The sequence below is a fragment of the Benincasa hispida genome, chromosome 2, assembly GCF_027475165.1.
Source record: "Benincasa hispida cultivar pf3 chromosome 2, pf3_genome.v1.1, whole genome shotgun sequence".
In the NCBI taxonomy this organism is placed as follows: domain Eukaryota; kingdom Viridiplantae; phylum Streptophyta; class Magnoliopsida; order Cucurbitales; family Cucurbitaceae; genus Benincasa; species Benincasa hispida.
The window spans coordinates 21,892,015-21,894,984 of record NC_143479.1 but is presented as its reverse complement, the minus strand read 5'-3'; the positions used below and the strand labels follow the sequence as shown (position 1 = coordinate 21,894,984).

Genomic DNA, 2,970 nt, shown 5'->3' with positions numbered 1-2,970 from the left:
AGATTGGACCCTATTATATGACCTAATTAATTAAGGCCCTAGATTTCTAACTGAGTATGAACTTAATGGGTAGAAGTTCATTCCTAGTTAATTAGAATTTATTGGGAACCCGAATTGAACTAGTATATAAAGAGATCTTTGGGCTATGATCCCCAATATACCAAAAACATACACGTGCACAGTCTTTCTTGAATCCCATCTAGAAAGAGATCCCATTAAGGGTATTCTAAGTTTTTGTTGAGGAAGAGTATAGTCATCTTGAAGCTATCATCAATTTCAATGGAATCCGGTATGTTATTTATTCTTGACAATTTAGCATGTATGATCCTAGGGCTAATCTATTTAATATAGATTTAAAGTAATTATGCTAATAGAAAAGACTAAGACTAAGCGAGTTATATATAGGGAAATTGGAAAATTTTGGTTGCCATGAAAACTACAATTATTTTTATCTTTGGACTTTGGAAAAACTCAAACTTCAAGCACTTAAGGTATATATCGTTAGAATATCTTAAATTTGTTATTTTATGCTTTCAAATGACTAAGTATAGGGTCTTGTTGGTGGAGCTTAGGGGTAAAGCCCCTTAAACCTCAATTGTATACATATTATATGTTATTAGTGACACTTTTGGGTCTAAGGTTTGAGAGGTGATATATATAAACCCTCTAATTTAATTAATTTCATTAATTTCTTTACATTTGTAGATCTGATATTTCTCTTAGATAATAAAACTGCTTCATTTGTAAGTAGAGATAACTGTTAGAAATTAATAAGCTAGATACATTATGGATAACACATTCCTAGATACATTTCTAATTTCAAGATATATGCATTTCTAGATACATGTAATTGTTCAAGTACATGAATAGTATGTATACATGTATTTTATTTATTTTGTGACTTTTAGGAAGTGTCTATTGAGTACTATATAAAGAGTTCATTTCCCTCATGAAAGAGAAAAGAATCAAAATCAATAGAAGCAAATTGAAGTTTAAAAAGAAACTGAGTTTCAAAAGAACAATATTTTTCTCTTGTGCGTTCTTGAGTTTTGTAAGAGAACAAGTTTCTTTTCTTAAAAGTTTGTGAGATTTAGAGTGAATTTAGAGTGTGCTCATCAACGCTTTCAACAAAGTGGTATTAGAGCAAAAGGATTGAAAGATGCCATCTAACATGCTATAGCCTCAACTTCCTTGCTTTGAGGGAAAAAATTATAGACGGTGGAGCCAACAAATGAAGGTTCTTTATGGATCTCAAGATTTTTAGGATATTGTTAACAAAGGATATTCGGAGCCAGAAAGTGAGGATGGTCTTTTACCACAACAACTCAATGAGTTGAGAGATAGTAGAAAAAAAATATAAGAAGGCATTATTTTTCATCTACCAAGCTGTGGATGAAAATATTTTTGAAAGAATATCAGGAGTCTCTACTGCTAAAGTAGCATGGGATGCATTGTAAAATTTGCACGAAGGAGAAGAAAAGGTAAAATTGGTCCGATTGCGAACACTTCAAGCTGAATTTGATACCATTCGAATGAAAGATGCTGAAACTATTGAAGATTTTTTTAACCGTGTTCTCTTAATTGTTAATAAATTGAGATCAAATGGAGAAACAATCAAAGATCAAAGGGTGGTTGGAAAGATCCTTAGAAGCATGACTAGAAAATATGAGCATATTGTTGTAGCAATTGAAGAATCCAAAGATTTGTCAACTCTTTCCATCAATAGCTTAATGGGATCTCTTCAACCTCATGAGTTCAGATTGAAGTTGTTTGATTCTACTCCTTCAGAAGAAGCTTTTCATATGAAATCCTCCTCTAGAGGGCGATCTGGTGGAAGAAGAGGTGATGTAGCGGTAGAGGCAATGGACGATCCAACGTCGTAACAAATTCAGAGTTAGAGAGCAGAGAGAATCCATCTTCTTCAAATAGAGGAAGGGGAAGAAGTTCAAATAGAGGAAAAGGCAGAAGTAGTGGTCGTGGAGATTTTTCTCACATACAATGTTTCAATTGTAGACGTTATGGACATTTTCAAGCAGACCGTTGGTCTAAGAAGGCTAATTCTAATAAAGCAGAAACCACTCTAATGCATGAGCAACAGGATAATGATCAAGGTCTTCTCTTCCTCACATTCAACGTCCAAGAAACAAGCACTGAGAAAATATGGTATCTTGATAGTGGTTGCAGTAACCACATGATAGGAAGAAAGGATATTTTTATATCATTAGATGAATCTATTCAAAATGTAGTGAAGACTAGTAACAACGAGAAGCTTGAGGTCAAAGGAAAATGAGATATTCTTGTCAAGACAAAAAAGAAAGCAAAAAGAATTACTGATGTGTATTATGTTTCAGGTCTCAAACACAATCTTCTAAATGTTGGGCAACTTCTCCAAAGAGGACATGATGTTATCTTTAAAGATAATATATGTGAGATTAGAACCAAGAATGGAGGTCTTATAACGAAGGTATGCATGACTCACAACAAAATGTTTCCAATTAAAATATGTTATGAGAAGCTTGTTTGTTTTGAGACTTTAGTAAATGACTCTTCATGGTTGTGTCATTGTTGATTTGGGCACCTGAGTTTTGACACTTTGTCTCACATGTGTCAACAACATATGGTGAGAGGAATGCCAAATATTGAAAAGGAATATCAACTTTGTGAAGCATGTGTTTTCGGAAAGCATCATCGAAATTCATTTTCGATCGGAGGTTCTTGGAGAGCATCAAAACCTCTCAAGCTTGTCCATATAGACTTATGTGGACCCATGAGAACCACTACACATGGAGTTAACTGTTATTTTCTCACATTTATTGATGACCATAGTCGAAAAACATGGATTTATCTGCTAAAAGAAAAGAGCTCTACTTTCGAATGTTTCAAGACATTCAAAGCAATGGTGGAAAATGAAAGTAACTTGAAATTGAAAGCATTTTGTTCGGATCGTGGAGGAGAATATATAGTCTTTTC

At 33.6% G+C, this 2,970-nt stretch overlaps 1 protein-coding gene across 1 annotated transcript; it reads left to right on the top strand.

Annotated features, from left to right (window-relative positions):
- Window positions 1–1,532: 1,532 nt before the first annotated feature.
- Window positions 1,533–2,290, top strand: LOC150037726 (uncharacterized). The gene is made up of 2 exons (XM_090310996.1): window positions 1,533–1,879; window positions 2,014–2,290. Exons 1-2 carry the CDS (start codon window positions 1,533–1,535, stop codon window positions 2,288–2,290), a joined length of 624 nt encoding a protein of 207 aa, XP_090167122.1.
- Window positions 2,291–2,970: the final 680 nt, after the last annotated feature.

Coding starts and splice junctions, on each gene's coding strand:
- LOC150037726 (XM_090310996.1), top strand. CDS start 1,533: ATGAAAGATGCTGAAACTATTGAAGATTTTTTTAACCGTGTTCTCTTA. Junction 1,880..2,013: donor GCAATGGACGATCCAACGTC/GTAACAAATTCA, acceptor TTTCAATTGTAG/ACGTTATGGACATTTTCAAG.